At 40.3% G+C, this 19,309-nt stretch overlaps 1 protein-coding gene across 14 annotated transcripts in view; it reads right to left on the minus strand.

Annotated features, from left to right (window-relative positions):
- Positions 1–19,309, minus strand: part of KALRN (kalirin RhoGEF kinase) — a 510,474-nt gene that overhangs the window by 29,502 nt on the left and 461,663 nt on the right. For 10 of the 14 annotated variants that reach the window (XM_065070486.1, XM_065070487.1, XM_065070491.1 and 7 more), the window contains 10 exons: positions 18,018–18,121; positions 15,563–15,632; positions 14,895–14,981; positions 14,021–14,113; positions 12,886–12,936; positions 12,485–12,562; positions 11,395–11,580; positions 8,935–9,106; positions 4,083–4,321; positions 2,916–3,163 (listed from right to left, as the gene is read on the minus strand). In XM_065070486.1, the coding sequence (XP_064926558.1) occupies positions 2,916–3,163; positions 4,083–4,321; positions 8,935–9,106; positions 11,395–11,580; positions 12,485–12,562; positions 12,886–12,936; positions 14,021–14,113; positions 14,895–14,981; positions 15,563–15,632; positions 18,018–18,121 (1,328 nt within the window). Of the gene's footprint in view, positions 1–1,924; positions 3,258–4,082; positions 4,322–8,934; positions 9,107–11,394; positions 11,581–12,484; positions 12,563–12,885; positions 12,937–14,020; positions 14,114–14,894; positions 14,982–15,562; positions 15,633–18,017; positions 18,122–19,309 lie in introns of those variants that run through there. The other 4 variants (XM_065070497.1, XM_065070499.1, XM_065070498.1 and 1 more) reach the window with 2 other exon arrangements.

The raw sequence follows: 19,309 nt of genomic DNA on the forward strand, positions 1-19,309 counted from the left end.
TGTTGGTTAAAAACAGTGGAACAAATGTAAATATATGAGAATGGTCTTGATAGATTATTCAGTAGAGGAAATAAAAAAAATCAAGAAACTCAAGGTGTTGCTTCCTACATATGGCTCAGAGCATGAATAGCTCAGCAAATAGGAGCTACATCATTAGCTTTTCAAGAGATGTCATTTCCCAGAACAACAAGCTCTGCTGTGCCTCTCAAGACCAAGAATTTCCCATTTAATTTTGCCAATTTGGTTAGAGAGGACATCAGTCAGTCCATGGCTTTTGGCTAACATTACAGCAGGCATGATTTCCCCTACATTTGTCACCCCTCATTACTGCTCCTATGATCTTACTCTTGGGAAAAAAAACAATAATAGACCACATCACCCTTTGTAAGAGCAATGCCGTGTCTATAACAAAAATTGCATATCAAAGAAGACATAAAAAATCAAGAAAAAAGCAAAACAGTTCTTAATATGGATTTCATTCGGTTTAAATAGTGGACAGGGAGGAGGGGCGATATTTGGGAAGGGGTATGTTGTCCAAAGCAGAAAGCTCTCAAAACAGCAGTGAGATGAGCTGGGATCCAGGTTCAAAGCATCTGCCCACCTTTAACTCATGCAAATTTGATTTGCATGTTTAAACCCAATGTTTGGCACATGTCACGTCTACAGTACCTTGACACATTTTACAAAGCAAGTTGCCTGTAATCCAACGATCACCTGTGATGCCAACAAAACGCAGTATGTTAGCAAGGTAGGACTCCGAGGACGCCCCACACAGCCAATACTCCCCCATGAACACTGCGGCTGAGTCCTAAGCATTTTTTTGTTATACTTCAGCACCTGATGGGAGCTGTAAAATAGCTCAAATTAAAAAAATGTAAAAAAAGAGTAAAGTAATGGCTTCCCAGTAGCTGGCTGCCACTGACACAAGGCTGAATTGGGTCATATTGAGTGTTTTTGCAACCAGGATTGGTGTCTCCTCTGCAGACAGCTGGCACAAGTGGTCACGTTTGAGCACAAGGAGCACCAGAGGACTCTGCACATCCCAGCTGGACAGTAAGTGCTGTCTGACATTTGGGTGTTTCTGGAGGAGATCCACATTAGATGTGCAGAGCTGGGTAAGTTATCCAACACTGCAGGACTTATGCTTTTCTTTAAGACAGGGTAAGAGTCAAGGATGTGACTGATGGACTCCCTGACCTACCGGGGAATCATACATGGTGCCAACACTACTGCATCGACCACATATTTTGTGTATAGTGCCTGTCAATGAAAGAAACAGTTTTATTATGTCTACTAATTAGTAAATATGATCTGTCAGACTAGACAGACAACACCTGCTTCAGGTCAATTTTTGTCCGTGGGGCTTCTATTACTCAAGTATCTTTTTGGTTTGAGGGTTGTTTTGGCTGTTTGAGTTTGAAGAGATGATTTAAGACTTTAAACCTCATTGCAGCGAGAAAGAGAGGAGTGCAATGCATGTGCTTTTCAATTTTGTTATGCTTTCCTGGTCTCAATTCATATGGCTACATATAATTTAACACAGAGTGTGACTGTGCAGCTGCCATGAAATCAGAGTCTTCACCAGGAGCCTGGTGCTGTGGATGAATGTACGGGCACGTGGCTGCATCTCGTGGTTAGAGAGGAACGGGAACGGCCGTGGCGGTTGTGCAAGAGACGTGCTAAGCAATTCCTTTGGCTTAACATGCAACTCATGGTAGCATTCACTACTGACAGGTAAAGTCGTCATTTCTCTTAACTGAAACTGCAGCAGAGATCAAATTATTATTTTTAGTGAATCTGTCGCAAAATCTTTCCTTATGTTCAATTCTGCACCTCAAGGTACTCGTGTAAGGTAACACAATTCATAGCATACATCATGCATTACCATCTAGTCATTTTAGATGTTAAAAGAAATCAACAGGTATTACTGAAAAGAGGGTTGTACCTTCTGTATTTAATACCAAAAAAACCACTTTCTTGCATTAGTCATTTCAGACTGACAAACTTCTAAAAATCAGAAAAGAAAAATATATATCCACACATTTGTTAAATAAACAACAGAAGGTTATAAACAAAAAAACCCAAACAAACAAAAACCCAAACAAAACCACAAAACCAAAAAAGGGTCAAACTGGTTCTTATACCTCATTAAAACATGCTCATTGTGAAAATTTATTTTACATATTTAAAATAGTACATTTAAAATTAGTTACATTACAGATACAATGATGAACATTGCGACTCTCTGTTATATTGCACAACCTGACTTCATCAATATGAGTTTGTTTCTCTTCTTTTTTTTTCTTTTTTCTTCTTTTTAAATAGTGCAAAATACTTTATACAGGAATGTACTTGGGTGGGGGTCTTGCAAACCAAAAAATATATTACAAAAGTTACTGTGAACAGAAAAAAACCAAACCAAACCAAAACCCAACCCAAAATAAAATAAAAAAAAAGATACAAGCTGTACAGGGAAATTGCCATAGACAAGAAAATCTCTCCTCCTTGAGAACCGAACCTCAGTCCAACATGGGGCCTGGATGTTTTTGTGGGGTTTTTTTTGCTAGATGTTGTTGTAACCAATATATAGATTAGTAACTTAATACCACATAAATATAAGTCCAGTCCAAGCAGGTCCATGTTGTTGTAAAATGGTGTAACATAGCTTTAACCGTCTATGGTTTTATGTTTCTCCAAAGTATAAACAAAACCCCACAAAATGAAAATAAGCAAAGCTTGAGCTATCCACCATGGCTGCCTGACGCTGCAGGTTGACCACTCAGCTTGTTCCAATGGCACTGTAGACAAAAATCAGCAGGAATTCCCTACCATTTAGGTTTTTATTTATTTATTTATTTTATTTTTTCCTCAAAAAATCCACATAGCGCTCCCAGTGAAGCCAACATGGCACTTACTTGATGCTTCCGTCGCTATTATCTGTAGTGGATTTAGTGAGGGGAGCCAAGATATTGCCGGGGATCCATCCTTCAGCGGCCGGTGAGTGGTCGTTTGCAGGCTGGTACACCAGGAACATGTTCTGCTGGTTGATAGCAAGGATCTGAACCACCTCGCCTTGATTCACACAGATCTCATCCTCCTTCAGTGCATAGTAATCCTTAATCACCACCATGGAAGAGGTCCCATTGCACCCTCCCAAATCAGTCTGCGGAAACGGACACAACAGAAACCGGTGAGCAGGCAGCGCTGAGGAACCTGCCTTTCCCGGCAGCAATCCCACTGCTTCATTTCCAGCCTAACTGTATCAGGGAAAAAGATATAAAATACTTAAAGTTCACATTGGAAGAAAAGGATTTTAAGGATCTGAAAGGCAGCAGTGATCTGATACAAACCGTCCTGATATTTTGTATTAGATTTCACAGCTGCTAGTTACAGTGCCCCAGCCATGGGGCACTCATTTTGTCTAATTCTCATTTTGTCTGGTGTTACAGATGAAAGATCTGTGCCAAGTCAAATGGGGGGAAAGACCAACGAAGGCTCACGTTAGAAACCAAATGAATACTCACACATCTCATGATCTTAAATATGGGTCATGCTGGAAAGTGGCTTTGGTCAACTGCAGCCAGCAGTGGGGTCCAAACCTGGCTGATGGTTACTGGCTCTTTGGTGGCTTGTGTGCAGTGCACAGACACCCAAATTATAACCCTCAGCAGTGTCCCTGAGAGCTACTATGTGGGAAAACAATCTAAAATCTTCTACACCGTTGGAGTAGACCTCTTCAGGAATGGGTGGTTAATGGATATCAGAGAAGCATGAATATAGCTGTTGCTAGTACTGCAAATGGAAATTCAGTTCACCAGGTCTGCAAACACAGTGCCCTGAAAAGTGCTGGGTTCGGCCCTCCAGGCTCCAGGGTCAGGCTCTGCCTCTGTTTCCCAGCTGATGTGCCACCCGTCTGGATGCCAGAGCTCTCACAGTCTCCATTTAATCCCAAATCACATTTTACACCATTGCTTCAGTGTGTTGATCCCCGTTGACCTGGTTAGCTGATAATTAACTTCACAGATGGTCTATGGTATAAGAAATGGGCTATGAGATCATGTTTTATCAGATGAGCTCAGTACCTTGCTTTGTTCATACTTGTCTCCGGGCTGTGAGTGTTCATACCCTGTGCTGCCATTGGAGGTAGATATCTTCAGGGGTGGGAGAGATGGGTTACGGCTTGTAGCCTTCAGAGGTTTCTCAGACTCTACTGGAACAGAAGAATAGGGTCTGCTGTTGGGCTGAGGAACCCTACCGGTCTGTGGCCTCAGCACTGCTGAGCTGCTCTCTTTGCGCTGGTACTCTATGGGGGACTGTAGCGCTGCAAAAAGAGGACAAGAGTTAGCTATGTGCTTTCAATGACATTGCCAATGGCTGCAGAGAGCATGTGGGGTGATTCAGTTGGAACAGACACACAGGTTGCAAACCAAACAGGAACAGGAGGCGCCACCCCTTGAAGCACACAGCATGTTTATAGCTAGATAGGATGCGAGCATTTTACATTGTCCTGCTCATGAACCAAACACAGCATTCCATGCTACTGTGAAGAACAGCTTCTCTAACCAACACACTGGGCTAAAATATTTGCTCTTCACAGCATACATAATTACATTCACTTTCTTTGAAATCACACAAATTAATCATATCCTGTACACAAAACAAATTAAAACCTCAATAAGAGATGCACAGCTCATTTACAGTGAATTTTGCTATCATTAGAAAACACAGGTCAAGATCCATAAGTCTCATTTGTGTATTCCCAAGAGAGTGTGACTACTAAATACTCTTCGGACATGATGCACTGCAGCTTGACTCTCTTATGTGCTTTTTATATTAACTACTTCGATTCAAGGAAATCACTGGAAATTGCCAGCAAGTGAAGAAGTATAGATGGCATAAAGACATTAATCCCAGCAGTCCAGACCTCTCCAGAAAATACCCATAATCCACATTAAACTGCTTCATAAGCCTTTAAAAAAAGAGTCTGCTTGTGAGAGTGTACATTCCATAGTCCTGGAGAGAGCTTACACTGGGAAAAGGAAGGAGAAAAATGCCAGATGGTAAAGAAATAAAAAAATTGTTGTGTTTGGAGAAGGGATCAGGACTGGGACTCACAGTGAATGGGAAAGGAACAGATTTTCTAGGCTCAGACTACCATCCCCAGACCTATGGGTTTGGTTTTTGCATGTCATGAGTCTTTAATGGATGATTTATGGTCAGTTAATGCTGTGTACATGCCCCAGACTAAACCTACTGGAATGCAGAGAGACTAGTCTAGCAAGAGGCAGACAGAGGACACAATATCACAGCATCAGCCCAACCAGGGAACCACAACAGAAGGAATGTCTTTCTCAACAAAAGAGAAAGGAAAGAAAACCAGAAAGGCTCAGCACCACACAGCATATTCTCTAGCTTTGCCCTTCTAGAGAAAGGGAGGGCTATTCCAACAAGAAATCACATAATACTAAGGAACAAGAGACTTAAAGACATATATATATGTATATATATGTATCAAGGAGCATGCCAGATCACTGTTTTCTCCAAAAGGACACAAACATAGACTTGTAGCAATCTGGAAGATTACTTGACTCCAAAACCTATACAGTGACCCTTGTCACAGAAGTGACCCATATTTCTGCCACAGTGACTACCAGTATCACTCGCTTACCTCAGGTGCACCTGAAAACAGTTTGATCCTGCTGCAGATCAACCACTGAGAAGGAAGGTTGGGGAGAACTTTGACAGTGATTTTGATAGTGATGGTGACATTTTTCTAGTATATACAGTACACTAAGCTGCAAGGTCTTTAGCTATAAGGCCTGAATAAATACTTATCTATCTTGAAACAATCCATCCTACTCAGCGCTTTTAAAGGGTATTTAGCTGAGTGTCCACTTGTGACTACTAATTCCGCCGTTAACTATCACAGCGATGCCTGGATTCAGCCTCCTGTTCAACATCTGTTAGTATTCTTACAGGCTTCTGGCAAAAATCAGTGTCTGCGTACTTGTGTGCTCTCTCTCTCTCTTAACCTCCCGCCCCTGCCCCTGCAAAACATGATTTTAACAAAGGTACAGATCAATGCCATTTTCCTTAGGAACTATATTCACCAGTGACCTATTTTCTTTACAGCTTGCTTCTTCAAGGAGAACAACAGCCACTATAGCAAATGGTTTGGTGCACACTGTTTCTCAAGCTAGCAGCTTTTGCTTTTTCAAGGAAAAATCTGAAAAGCTTGAATATTGCAGTGTAACTGCAGCAAGTTTTACATTTATGACCAGTGGATACCGACACTACGCTTTGTACATAGCCCCTTACTATATAGGGCTTCCCTGTTGAAGACAGAAAATCGGTGACAGCTTGGGCAAGAACTCACAGGGAATATTTTGTTATTGAGTTTACAGAGCATTGGCTCAGTGGGGATTTAATATGACTTTAAAGACAGAAAACATCCGCTTTAATGAAATGCAAAGCTAAAGAACATATTTAAAGATTAGTCAGCTTCAACAAGATTACATCCTAAAAGCCACTTAAATTGTTCTGGACTGGACAGGCTCTACTGGATACAATATCATTTTCTTGGATCTTATTTATAGGTTTAAAGTAAAACCTTAAGCCTGTGTTTTAATATAAATCTATTTTTACTTCTAGCTTTAGAGATACTGACGATTATGTTCCTAAGCCACCAAATTCTTTGCTGGCCCCTAAATAGGGGCTATGAAGATGCTTCAGTAGAAAAAGGGGCTCAGGAGGCAGTAAGGCCTGAGAGAGTAGGAGGCAATACATAAAAAATAAAACAATGAGTAAAAAAGATTTGGAAGGGGCACAAAACCACTGCAGTAGTTGTCTGTGGAGTCCTCACAGGGCATAAAAAAATTCTCAAGCTAATCATTATTGGCACTTATCCTTATACCAATGTGCCTTCATTCAAAGCCAACTGCACTGACACAAAACGGGCAAGTTTTGTGACCAGCTGGTCAAACTGGAGAACTCAGATTGCTCATCTCACCAATAAATTTAAAGAATCATTTACGTGGTTGTATGAGGCCCTTTCTATTCCAAGTAATGAAAACTTAACATCAAGTTTTGGAATCACAAGTGAAACACCATTTCCCTTCTCAGCTCAGCCATAGTTTTCGAGCTGTCACAAACAGCTTTTGCATGTAACCCTTTCCCAGTCAACTTCTGAAAAGAAAAATGAAGCTAAATTAAAATTTTAAAAGGACTACAAAGCCTTCACATTGAAGAAAAGGGAACCTTTGTTTTGATGCAAATTGAAAGAGCCTCTTCAGTTTTTGCAACAAAAAAAATCCACAAAACTGAATACTAAAAACTCCCAAATCAAAAAAGCTAACAGATTGTGCCAAGCCAAAAAAAATTTGATTCAAGCAAATTCATTACTGACCATGTATTACATTTTTAAATATAGAATTCTTTTCTAATATAAACTCTATTAAAAAAAAACTGTTTTGCAATGAATAGTGAAAACCTATTTTGAAAGCTTCCAAAGTAATGATTTCCACTTTGTTGCTTCTAAACAGACAGAGATACTATTTTAAATTTTTTCCTGTAGTTCTGGTTCCTCCTCTTTTGCTCACTCATGAGCAAGAACAAGCTAAAATTGGTAACTAAATTTGATTCCTCTGTATTTTCAAAATCCACACTTTCACTGACCAAGTGTGGTTTTTGGGTTTAAGAAACACAGCTTTAATTTGAAATATTATTTCAAACAACCCTGAATCTATTCCTAAAGTAAAGGTGACATTTTGGAAAGGCCCCTGTTCATGCACAGCTCCCAGGGTTCCAAGAAGAAACATGCCCAGATGTTTCCTTGCCCTCTCGTTTTTTGCTGAAAGCAGCTGCTGCCTCACCAAGTGTGGACCTGTAAGGGGGTGGATGGTGAGGCAGCCTTTGTCCCACCTCATGTCGTCAGCCTCTAGCACATGGTGATGTTGAACAGGAGGTTCCTGGGGATAAGCCTGGCTCTAACTAAATGGCAGATACTGTGTGGATACACTGGCACTTTGGCTTCAATGTGGTCTTGGGAAGGAATTAGATTTAAAATCTTCCTGTAGAATGGAAAGCACCAGGCGATACAGCCCTGCAAACCCCAGCATTTTTAAAGGATCTTGCACAAAAATACCACCAAAGGCACGTCAGTGACAAGAGGGACTTGAGACCTGAACGTGAACCTGACTGGTATATGCAAGGTAGGGACACAGATATATGCTGCACAGGGACACACTACCTGTTTAAGTAGGCTGCCGAAAACAGTCCAGGAGGTGCTGCTAATGGAGCCAGGCCAGAATGACCTGCAGTCTTTAATGCAACATGGGGCTCCAGCAGCTTCTGAGGGCGGGCACCAGGGTCACACAGCAGTTCTGATCAGGCTTGTCTGCCCTCCTCCCATCCCTCACCTTCCCACCAGGCAGACCTGGCATGCAGGACAGAGACCTCTGTACAGTGGCACCAAGGTGGTTTCTTTTCAAAGACCAGCTGTAAATTATTAGGACTCTTTCCTTGTACTCTGTGAATACCACTTAGAATCATAGAACAGTTTGGGTTGGAAGGGACCTTCAAAGCTCATCTAGTCCTGCCCCCTGCAATGAGCAGGGACATCTTCACCCAGATCATGTTGCTCAGAGCCCCATCCAGCCTGGCCTTGAATGTCTCCAGGGATGGGGCAACAACCACCTCTCTGGGCAACCTGGCCCAGTATTTTACCACCTTCACTGTAAAAAATTTCTTCCTCATGTCTGGAACTTGATCCATTGCTCAATGACAGGCAGACTGGGTTCTACTTTTCTCCTTGGGATTTTCCTTATGAAAAGAAGTTGCTGAATGTTTTTCTCATAGAAGGAAAAAAAGACACAAAGATTCTAAATCCCATTTAGTGTCAGAGTTTGGGAAACAAAGCAAAGACCATATGCGTACCATTTAGGAAATCTCTTTGTGTGTCCAGGACTTGGTTGATGTCCTGTACCCAAGCCTGTTGAATTTCTGGATTAGCTGCCTGTAGAATGACTCTCTCTGATGTTTCTCGGCTCATTAGAGCAAACTTGCAGGGATCATTGTCCACATTTTCTTCAATGATAAGGTAGTTCATCTGAAACAAGCCAAGGTAAGCATGTGTTACATAGAGCAGGAGTGAATATTACTCAAGAATCAGAATAAAATTGTTGTGAAAAGTTCCTGAAAATATAATAGTTGAGTCCAATAACAGACTGTCAGTTGGTAATCAGAATTTGCTTCAGCTAGATATAGGCAGATAAATCTTAAGCTTAAATATGATGCTTAATAAAGCCCTGACAGATGTACCAGACATCCGTCTGACTTGTCTTGAATGACAACTCTATTTTAAGTTAACACGGACCCGACTGACGTGCCAAAAATTTACCACAATTTGTAAATAGAATTAAAATGCTCCTATTGAGATGTTAATGAAGTCTATAGTTCCTCCAATTTAAAGAACTGTTTACACTTCTTATCCTCCATGGGAAAGTCTCGGTCATTAGAGTATTTTAAAAATAGAATGGACTGTGCAAAGGGATATAGAGCAATTCTCCCCTGATGCTCCAACAGATCTTCTTATTTCTAGCAGATTACACTGTCATCTGTGTGCAGTCGCTTCCCCTGACTGTAGTCTCAGATACTCTTTCTGGAAAGCTCATGGATGGCAATTTTGGCTGCTGTCCTGCCCTTGTGAGGCTTCTGTTTAAATGTACCCATAACTTTAACTTTTCCTGGGCTACTTATATCTATGATAGTAAACAAGAATATGTTGGCATGTCAAAAGTAGACAGCTCCGAAGACTAAGGCAATAACGTCACTCTAGAAGAAGTCTATCTTCAGTTGCTCTGAATATCTGCCTGTGCTGTAGGCACTCACAAGAGAATGAGCCATTTGCCAAATGGAAGAAAAGAGGGAATCACACAAAAGAGGAAATCACACAAAAATTTTAAACTCAGGCAGTGGGAACAGAATTACTTTCGTAGGTTGTTTAACTAGAAGAGCAACTCATACCCTTGAGGCATGCTAATTTTATTGACATTAGAGAGATTTATTTTTCTCTCTTTATCTACAATATACAATTCAGGAATTGTTTCCTGCAGATGAAAGCCTCATTGTTATACACAAATAAACTGAAGTAAAAACGATTCATGTTATTCCCATCTCCAACATTAATAATGATTTAAATCAGCAATAAGATAAAATCAAAGCTGATCATCTAAATCAAAATGATTATTTATTTGTACACTTTAGGTTTTTCCTTTATAGCTTATTATTTGGTTGGAAACTATGAAATACACTGACTTACAAATGAATATAGGCTTTTCAGTAAATGCTGCAGTTTCTGTCAGCCAAAAAGATGACTTCATTTCAGTAAATATGCTGCTCATCATAGATTTGTTTAGTTCTATATGGTTAATATGCATTATTTCACCTGATATTGTTCTCTTCTATTTCATATTAATGTGCCATTTAAACATTGTGCAAACACAATGCATTCTCTCACATCTCTTTCTAACCTGTAACTTTGAAAAGCAAATCAATCCCAGTCTGGTTTCTCAGTTTTGAACAATCAAGACATGCAAATGAAGCAGTGACTTTGCTCTTTTTGCAGGCACAGCAAAGGCTGTTCTACCAGGAGAGGCGTAACATTCATTTATTTTCATTTACCATTTCAGAGGTTAACTTTGCACTTGTTAAACAAGCATAAAACCTCTTAAACAAACACATAAACAAGTAAGTATTTTCCCTGATTACTTTCAGTTTTCACTTTTAGTCCCAGTTCCATCATCTGGAAAGATTATTTAAAACCAACATTAATTTCTTAAAATGTCTTTATAGTTTAGCTGGGTTTATAATTCCTCATGGCTGCATTTTCAGAACTGTTTGTATTTTTGTTTGTTTTTCAAATAGCTCTGTCCTCTTGCAACATTCATGTTTGTACTAAGAGCCTTCCCCCTAGTAGGGAGAATATGTCCAGTAATATAATGGAGAGGCTTAATATTGACTTACAGTTTGGCCTAAGATGATTGTTTTGGACACTACACTTTCCCCCACCTTTTATGATTGTGCTTAAAAGCAACTGTTGGGTACTTCCTTTGACTACTGCCAGCTTTATAGCAATATTTGCTAAGTCAGAGCTATGAATGATAGAGGACCTGTCCTGGCTGTGTTCCTTGTAAAACTTATCCAGTAAATTTAGACACCCAGTAGTTTATTTAGAGATAGTCTTCAACGGCTTCTGATCCACTGAAAGCTAAAAGCAAATTCTTTCTGGAAATTGTTGTCTACCTATGACAAGATGGACCAGTCTCACAGCATAGAAAATTGGTAAGATTTCCTTATGTAACCATCAAACAGAATTTGCCTCTCCCTATTTCTTACCTTTATGCTTTTCTTGAACATGTAGCCTGGTGTTAAAGATCCTTTCCTAAGGAGTTCGCTGAAGATAACTATTTGCTCAAAGAGAAACACCCTACGCTCCTTCGGTCGAGACTGAACTCCAGAATCCTGCTCTGTCACGTAGAAGGTGTCCTGCTGCAGCAGTTTGCCTTGAGCTGTCAGCTTGCCCTGAGAAGCACACAAGGCACGAGCATTACAAACCCCAGCCCACCACCATCCCACGAGATGATCTACTATGTTTCATGCAGTCCAAGTTTTCTAAGCAGTACTGAGTTAATGTGAGACATATCCCCTTAAAGTTATCAAAGCAGCGATCTTGTAAATGAAGTACTCAGTTTAAGGAAAATAACATGGGTTTTATTTGTTTTCATTGCCACTGATTTTGCATATAAAACCAAAAGTAAGAGGTCTGAAGTAGACTGCTTTGTTCTTAATTTCAAACGCTGTTCCCATTATGTAGTTTTTGTGGTGCCTTAGATTCCCTCTAGTCATGAGCTCTCCACTACCCCTGAAGCCAGTGACACAACACTCTGAAGGTGCAAAAAATCAGGACCTACCTGTTTGCAGGAATGCTACAATGCATTAGTAAGACAAACTTGACTTCATTTTGGAGATGACACATCTCCCCAGGACTGCCAATGTCTACATTGGCTTAGTTACAAACCACAGACTGCAACCTGTGGGGTTATAACTCACAAGGTCCCTCCTGGATGTTGCCAAACTCAGAGGGAGCTGTTAACATGTTAATGCTGGATGACCTTACTAACAGGCAGAGCAGTCTGGTTCACTGCTTGTTTTGCTCTGGTAATAGATTTAAGAAGTGCAATTCAAACTTGCAGAAGCTTTTACAGACCTCACGTTTTGAAGAAACAATAGATAGATTGTCCCAAGTTTAGAGTGAGAGCTATATAACCCCCAACTTTGAAACCTCACCGAAGCATGCAGCTCAGCACAGAGAAGAACATGCATGAGATAAACAGCCTGGTGTAGGGCAGATTGTAGACACAATCATAGAAAGATAAAATACTTTTCCTTGCTTAGCTGTTATTATGAGTAGAATGCAAAAGCATACCTCAAAGCCTTGGAGGCGACCCAGGTTCATCATATCATTGCAACGTTTCGGTACAAGGCACATTAATTCAACTGCTTTCTGTTAAGGAAAAAGGATGTTGTATTGTTACAAGTGAATCAGAGGGTTCCTAAAATGAACTTCAATAGCATGATCACTGCTAGCAATTATTCATGGTGAGGCCCTCGTGCACTGAAGATGTACGGTAATGTCTAAAAGAGGATGGTGCACCTACAATGTAGGACTGTGCCTTCATCTTTTACTTCTGACTTAAGCTAAGAGAAATATCACATTTAGAACACCAGCAGGATCTTTTTTGTCAAAGGAATACTGGGGTTTTTCTTTCCTCCATATAAAATGCCATTAGATAACACAGCACTATTGTCCAGGATGTTAATACGCACCTCTATATCAGAGCACTCCAGACCAGCTTTCTCACTGTACCTCAGGAAGTCCTGAAGAAAGCAGAAAGGTTTGTATTAAGGCACTTCAGAAAGAGAAAACAAAAGATACCAGTTTGAAAATGAAACAAAAAAAGGCATATTCAGCATGTGATTTTCTGAGATGGAACATACTAATATTAAACTCTTCTTCAAAGGTAGCTGAATGATATAACCACTTTATAGATATGGAAAAGGGGGGTGGATGACCTCTGAAAACACCACAGAAAAAAAGACAATGCTGGGATTAGCCTTTGGGAATGTTGATTTGTTCCCTGTCTTAAGCCACAAGACCACACACACTTGAAGATTTTTCTTTTCCTCTTGGCATTTGAGGGAACATGCTGCTGGCTCTTTGCTAGTGTGCAATTACCAAACTGTGGACTGATGGCATTCTGCTTGAGACCGCTTCGAAAAAGAGAAGAAACCAGTTCAGAGCCCCAGTATTGCGGGAGATTACAGGGTACAGTTCAGACATGCCTAATTCTAGATATTAGCTTGAGACCCCTAGGGGTGAGTTTTTAGAAATACTGAATAATTGGCATCGTGCATAAAGTCAGCAGAAGCCAGAATGGTCAGAGTCCTTGGAAAAAAAATTGGAGTGGGCTCCCCAAATTATAAGATAACAGGATATTCTGGAGATAAGTTTCTTATGCTAATTTGAAGAGAGAGAGTCAGAAATGGAGGCCATAGCATTTATTAGAAGCATGGCATTCAGCACCAAAGACAGGTTTTAATAATACACTTGTGCATCTTCGTTGCAATTTCAAAAAAAAAAAAAAGAATGAAAGTTTGTTCTGAAACTTCAGAGAAAGAAAATTCCTATTTGAAGTTAACTCTTCTGTATAAATTGCAATAGAAAATAATAATAAAAAAAATATATTATCCTAAATTGCAAACTACTCCCACCAGATGTGGCCCTCCTGCTCTCTGGACATTTTCCATGAGCTTCTGTCATTGTATGCCCATGTATAAGCAGACTCCTCTTTCTTCCTAATTTGATGAAGTTATTCCTCAGTTAAAACTAAGGCGGATTAAAAATAACATCTAACACAAGATGCAGATGACAGTTTAGTCCAAACTGCATCTTTCCACTCACCTTGAGAAGAAGTTGATATTTAGTTATTCTTTGAATGGGTTTGATCAGAAAGTCACTGATGGTTAGCCGCTGGCTTATTTCCTGTTGAACCTCCTAAAAATTGAGGATTAAAAACAATTGCAAACAATCACAGAGTAAGACAGAGAACACGACAAAACGTCTCAGCAGAGACGTGTTTCCACAGAAAGTTAGGCTGTTCTTAATCTTTTGTTTGTGAGAGGGAATTTTGGAGGATTTAAAAATCTGGCATATCCTATTTAGGCAAAGACCAGGCAAAAGTCATGACCGAGCTGGACGGCGCTGGGAAGCACAGGGTCCATCCCCCCCGAGCTGAGCCAGCGGGACGGGAGGTCAGGAAGCTGCTCCTTCCACTGCAGCGGGGATTAGCTCACAAAGAAGTCCTGCAGAGCTTGCCTCATGCCCTTGGGTGAAATGAAACAGCTTTCCCTTGTCAAACAAGCTGCTTTCACATTACTATCTAAATGTGTCTAGTACCAAATGTTTCTTGAAACAGACAAATTTACTGGGAATTTATGAGGGGCACCACCCAGCTCCAATGACATTTACCTCCTGCCCTGTTTGTAGATTACCGATTAAGATGTCTATTTTATTTTGAACGGAAATCAATACAGTTGTGGCACTCTGGAGACCACAGGCAGTCAGTACTGGATTAAGTGTTTGTTAGAAATTAACAACATGAGAATTTGAAGTAAATGAAATAACTTCTTTTTCCTGTAGCAGAGACTTTAGCAGCATGTACAGTAACAAAATCTTCTAGAGTTTGTTTTAGATAAACCCCAGAGGGTACAGAATGCTCCACTTAATGAGGACCCGCAGCCATAAGTAGCAGTAATGTATAATAAGCAATGCTTACCTCAAAGTATGCCTCATACTCAGCTACTATATATTCAGATCGTGGCTTGTTTTGGCAATATACCACGTACATGTGTAATCGCCGCTCCTGTGGAAGCAAGATGCACAGCAGCCTGGTGAGATACTGGCTGCTGTTTTGTTCTGCTATTAAAAGCTGGCAGAAAGTTGCTAAGATGTTCTGCTCGGCCTTCCCCATTTTTTGTTTTATCAAAAATTTAGTTTGCTGAAGTAGGAAAGCAAATTAATAACTGGTTCTTTTCTCCATTTCTGCACTTTAGGCAAGGGGAGGTTTCCAAGGAGGTGGCCAGCTAGAGATGTCATCCCCACACTGTAGGTCTGAAATTTGCTGTAGAGTTGTGCTCTGGCTAATATGACACAAACACGTCAATCATAGCAGTTGGCAAGTATTTGCCATAATTATATCTCGGCAGATGTCCTTGGTCACATAAAGTTTGCCACCAAAATAAGAAGTGTACAAGAAGGCAATGATTAATGCTTTAGTTCCATCCAGCTGCTCATTAAAGGTGCATAACTATCGGGCTACTTTATGTTTAAGTTGAGTTTAAACATGTAAAAATATGAACCTGATACAAGCAGATTATTTTGGAAAAAAGTCATCACACCCTAAATGATAATTATGCTATAGATAGGTAACAAAATAAAACTTACGTGCTTAATAAAAAGTTGTGCTAAACGGTCAGGTTCTTGAAGACATTTTTCCAGTTCGGCCAGGAAAAAGCTGAAAGAAAGGATATCAACATTTCAGAATACTTCTTCAGGTCATCTCAGCAGCAAGCTAGTTGACCTTCAGAGATATCAGCACAATTTTAGCTTTAGTATTCACTAACAAATGAAAAGGTAAGCTTGGCTTCAGCCCTTAATGGTGGCATTTCTAAAACATTAGATGAGAGCTGTGAAATATGGAAGTCTTGTCTCACAAACTGTCTGCTCTTCTTTACTATTACAGTGGCTTCAATTTATTTTAAAGTGTCAATTACTATCTAATTGCAAGAGTTGCTTTCCTTCACTAAGAACTCCCAAAGTAAAACTTCTCCATAAACCAAAATGTTTGTGAAAACTCAACTCAAGCTTTACCAGGAGTTCTCAGTTGCATGAGCAGATTTGAAGTACTGGTCCACGTGAAAGAGTTGCAGAAGTTTCTACTTGAATAAACAAATCGACACATTTTTGCTGGTGGAGTTTTGGTATATTCCATTTTTCAGTATATTACTACTAGTAATATACTGTAATTCATCATAGTAATTCATAAACACTGTCTCTAGCTTGACCTGCAGCTTTGGGGAGGTCATTCATTCTAGCTTGAATGACCTTACCAAGAATATCCTGGGATGCCTAAAAGTGAGGTAAAAGCAGCTAAACTAAACTTCAGAAATACTGGTAGGTTTTTCTAACTGGTAAGCAAATATTCACAACCTCCCTTTCCATGATCTTCCTCTTTTTTGCTGCAGGATTTCTAGCTCAAATGTCTCCATGGATTTGCTACAGTAGCCAGATTTGGTAAGAGGACATGTCTGCAATGGTCTGATCTCAAGAAGTCCCAGAACCTCAAAGAAAGATGCACATTGGACAGCTGTCCCAACTAGCATCCCTATCCCTATCACTATCATCAGATACAGCTATTTCCAAAACTCAATCCTCTCTAAATGTTAAATTCAACTGCTTTTAAATAGATTTCTTGACTCAAATATGCAGAATTAAAAATAGGGAATTTGTCCCTATGTGTTACAGAAAACTCCTATCATCACACTTAAACAATGAACAGCACTGGTAAAAACACTCTGTTGCCAGTATCAACTTAATATATCATGAAGATTTTCTGACTTTATTTTTTTTTGTGCTCACAAGGGCATCTGTCAGAACATAAGGACAGGCACAGGCTGTGAGATAAGCACCCATGGGACACATGATGGGAAGGGCACTGTCTCCTCGATGAGGGAAATGTCCAGACCTGAAGGAAGATCCAGCCTGGTGTCCATTGCTCAAGTCTGCACATGCATGCTCAAATTCTAGTTACCTGGAGCTCTAGAGTGTTTCTGTGTGGCAGAATTGAAATGATGACCATATTGTCCATAAACAAGATATTGCTGCTCATTAAGTTACAGCAGAAATGGCCCAGGGTTTCAAATACGCCTCATGTTTCCAGCAGCTTTTAAAAATCTACTCATATGAGTTACATTTTCAAGGAAGAAGCTCCTAATTCAGAATCACAAGCACCAACTAGGCCACAGCATGTCAGAGCTTTCATGTGTGAAGGATCCAGAAGGCATTTTATCACCCTGCTAGCCAAATACTACTGGTATGGTCAGCCTTCATGATCATATCAGCTGCATGTGGACATGCTCATGTTGCTGAGAACCATAAGACACAGGAAGGAAACCATGACTTTCCAGCACTGCTGCAGCTCCTCAGCTGGATGCATTGAGCTGTGACCCAAGAAAGACAATTACAGCATCCTCAGGGGCTTTCCTGAGGATTCAGCAAGTACACCACAACTCTCTGGAAGCCACGCTGGGACTGCTTATGAGCAGTAGCTCAGGAGCTGGGGATGGACCACAGTGGTATCTCCCATTAAGCCTCCTATTGAGGCTACCTGGTGAAGAGTGGCAGTGCTGCTGGCAGCGCAGCACTGACATAGAGCAGGGTCTTGTGTGTGCAGCACTTCTGTCACACTGACCAGCACTCCTGGCATAGCATAAAGCTCTACCTGTGATCAGAGACAGCGCGACAAGCACCCTCCTGCAAAGCCAGGCAGCAGAAAGCTATAGCCCAGCAGAGGTTTTTTCACTGCATTATGCAGTTGTGCCAGTTTTGGCTGGGTGGACAAAGCCCTGTATCAGGATCTAGCGTATCATGGAACTGTGGCTAAAAGCACATGAGTTAGAGCATGTTCTCAGGATTCCCCAGGTAGCCATGATGAGTAAACTTATTAAGCAGCACTTACAAACCAACAGAGACCATTTAGAGTGAGGCAATGTCCTCTGGAAGTTCAGCCCTGCTGATGTTCAATTAAAAGCAGCTTAGATGTACAGACACCATATATCCCAATACTTTATGAACAAGTGGCTAGAAAGGTGATTAAAAAGGAATGAAACAAAAAGCTTACTCTTTGTGCCAGTCATAGATCTGGTGAATATTGCCAAACACTATCTTGTCTTTCCCTTTCATATCTTCAGAAACTCCTTTTTCTTCTATCCTCTTCATGAAGCCCTTTAGGATTAATGATCAGCGATTAGCAAAGGGTTCATTTGAAGGGAGAGCATAATTACAGTATTTTTTTTTTCTTTTCAAAGAAGCAAAAGTTTAATGTCAGTATTTTTTACATTGGAAATACTTGAAATACGTTTTGCACAATTTAAAACCAGAAACCCATCTAGATACTTTAAATTACAGAGTTTGCTTAAAAGAAAACTTTAAAGGATTTATTCTGAATATCTACAGTGCTTATACAAACTGTTATTAGATGTCATTGAAGTGACAAATGCAATTAGTAGATAAAAGTTAAACAAAAGCAGTTGATCAAGTTCTTGGCTTCTCTGGTAAGAGGAAGAAGACAGACTGTACAGAGTTCTCCCATTCATCACCATGAGTATTTACTAAGAGCACAAAGCCAAGCAGTAAGTTTGAAGAATCACATGAATAGGATTTCTCACACCTCCTGATAGTTTCTTTATAAGTCTTTGGAGCGCTGCAGCCCTGTCAGGTTTCCCAGTGGAACATGGTATAAGCAGAAGATAACACAAAGGTCTTCAAGCTTGGAAGCTGCTGAAAATGACTGTTAGATGGGCTGATAATTCTCCTTGGACTAGTGAATGCCAAAAGCATTGCTGAAGGTGCATTTCAATCAAATGCATCCAGTTCTGAGTCCTTGCTGGGAAAAAAACCTGGACCCTGCATATGAGTTGGCTCTGAGAGGTGGTTCCCAGGGATCAGCCAGGTCTTTACAAGTTGAAGCTTAAAAAAACAATGACTGTTTTTTTAACAGAAAAAAACCAAACTCTATTTTATCTCAAGGGGTTTTTTGTTCATTTGGTCGGTTTTGGTTTTGTTTTAAATAATAATCCACAGGCCATAAATGCACCTCAGCTCAGATGCAAACCCAGCTTCTGGAAAGGTACTCAGACACAGGACTGTAGTCCAGGTGCACACTGAGGTAAAGTATGTATATACCATTACTCAATATGATGGCAAGAAAAGCATGAAAAAAATGGTAGGAGCATAAGTTATTCTCCACCACTGCCCTCAAGGCTGCATTAGAGCAGGAAGAGTTTGTCACAAGCAGGGTAGCCAAGAAAAACCTTTGCACACTGGAGCTGAAACCTAAAATACAACATTTGTTAGATGGAAACAAAAATAGTTTCCAAAGACATTTCTTCTTGTTTCTGTCAACATGAGAAG

The sequence above is a fragment of the Columba livia genome, chromosome 7 (assembly GCF_036013475.1).
Source record: "Columba livia isolate bColLiv1 breed racing homer chromosome 7, bColLiv1.pat.W.v2, whole genome shotgun sequence".
Lineage (NCBI taxonomy): Eukaryota > Metazoa > Chordata > Aves > Columbiformes > Columbidae > Columba > Columba livia.